The sequence below is a fragment of the Pteropus alecto genome, unplaced genomic scaffold, assembly GCF_000325575.1.
Source record: "Pteropus alecto unplaced genomic scaffold, ASM32557v1 scaffold155, whole genome shotgun sequence".
Taxonomy (NCBI): Eukaryota; Metazoa; Chordata; class Mammalia; order Chiroptera; family Pteropodidae; genus Pteropus; species Pteropus alecto.
Genome location: NW_006438113.1, coordinates 7,729,653 through 7,730,448, shown reverse-complemented (window position 1 = coordinate 7,730,448; position 796 = coordinate 7,729,653). Strand labels below are relative to the sequence as shown.

The window sequence follows — 796 nt, the reverse complement described above, 5'->3', positions numbered from 1 at the left end:
GACTCCATGAACTCATCTCCCCAACAGGTTTCTAAAGTGAGGGTTGATGCTCCCCATCGCCCACCGCGAGGAGCCGAGCCGCAGCCGGTGAGCCTTGAAGAACAAGGCACCCAGCGGCACCCAGCTTTCTCGGTGCCCGCGGGGTTGGCTCTCCCTACCCCGCACCACAGCACCGGAACGGCGCGCGTTTCCCACCCTGGCCCCTGCTGCAGCTGCAAACAATCCTACAATAAACAAGCTGACAAAACTGGCATCCGCGTCCCAGAGCGCACCGGTTGGGGGCAACTCTTCATCCGGGGCGCGACGCCCGCTGCCCTAATCCGAGGGCGCAGGGAGAGCGAAGAGGAGGGAAGGCAGCGAGAGGAAGGCAGGCAGGGATGGAGGGAAGCGCGGCGCTGTGAGGAGCAAAGAGGTGGGCTACTGGGGACGCCGAGAAGCGGCAGGGCTAGCGCAAGAGGCGGGCGCCCGGGGCGCGCCTTACCTTCGTCTTGCCCCCGCAGTGGCAGCAAACGGTCCACAGGTACTTGAGCGTCCGCCAGAGCAGTATGATGAAGAGGCCCCCAAAGAAAGTCACCATGGAGGAGGCCAGGAAAGCCCACCACATTCGTTGGCCCCGGCTGTCGCACGGCACCTCCATGGTCACCGGGATGATGAGCGCATCCATCTTGGGCTCGTGGACCGAGGACGAGGAGGAAGATGAAGAGGAGGAAGAGGAGGACGCGTCTAGGCTGAGATGGTTCGCGTGGATATTGCTACTCATTCTAAGACTGCTGCCTCCGCCGCCGCCGCCGCCGCC

General features: G+C 63.9%; 1 protein-coding gene across 5 annotated transcripts in view; it reads right to left on the bottom strand.

The window, feature by feature from the left end:
• Positions 1-790, bottom strand: part of KCNMA1 (potassium calcium-activated channel subfamily M alpha 1) — a 686,137-nt gene extending 685,347 nt beyond the window's left edge. For 4 of the 5 annotated variants that reach the window (XM_025049379.1, XM_025049381.1, XM_025049380.1 and 1 more), the window contains exon 1: positions 482-790. In XM_025049379.1, the coding sequence (XP_024905147.1) occupies positions 482-760 (279 nt within the window). In that variant the 5' untranslated portion in view covers positions 761-790. The remainder of the gene's footprint in view (positions 1-481) is intronic. The other variant, XM_015592249.2, reaches the window with a different exon arrangement.
• Positions 791-796: the final 6 nt, after the last annotated feature.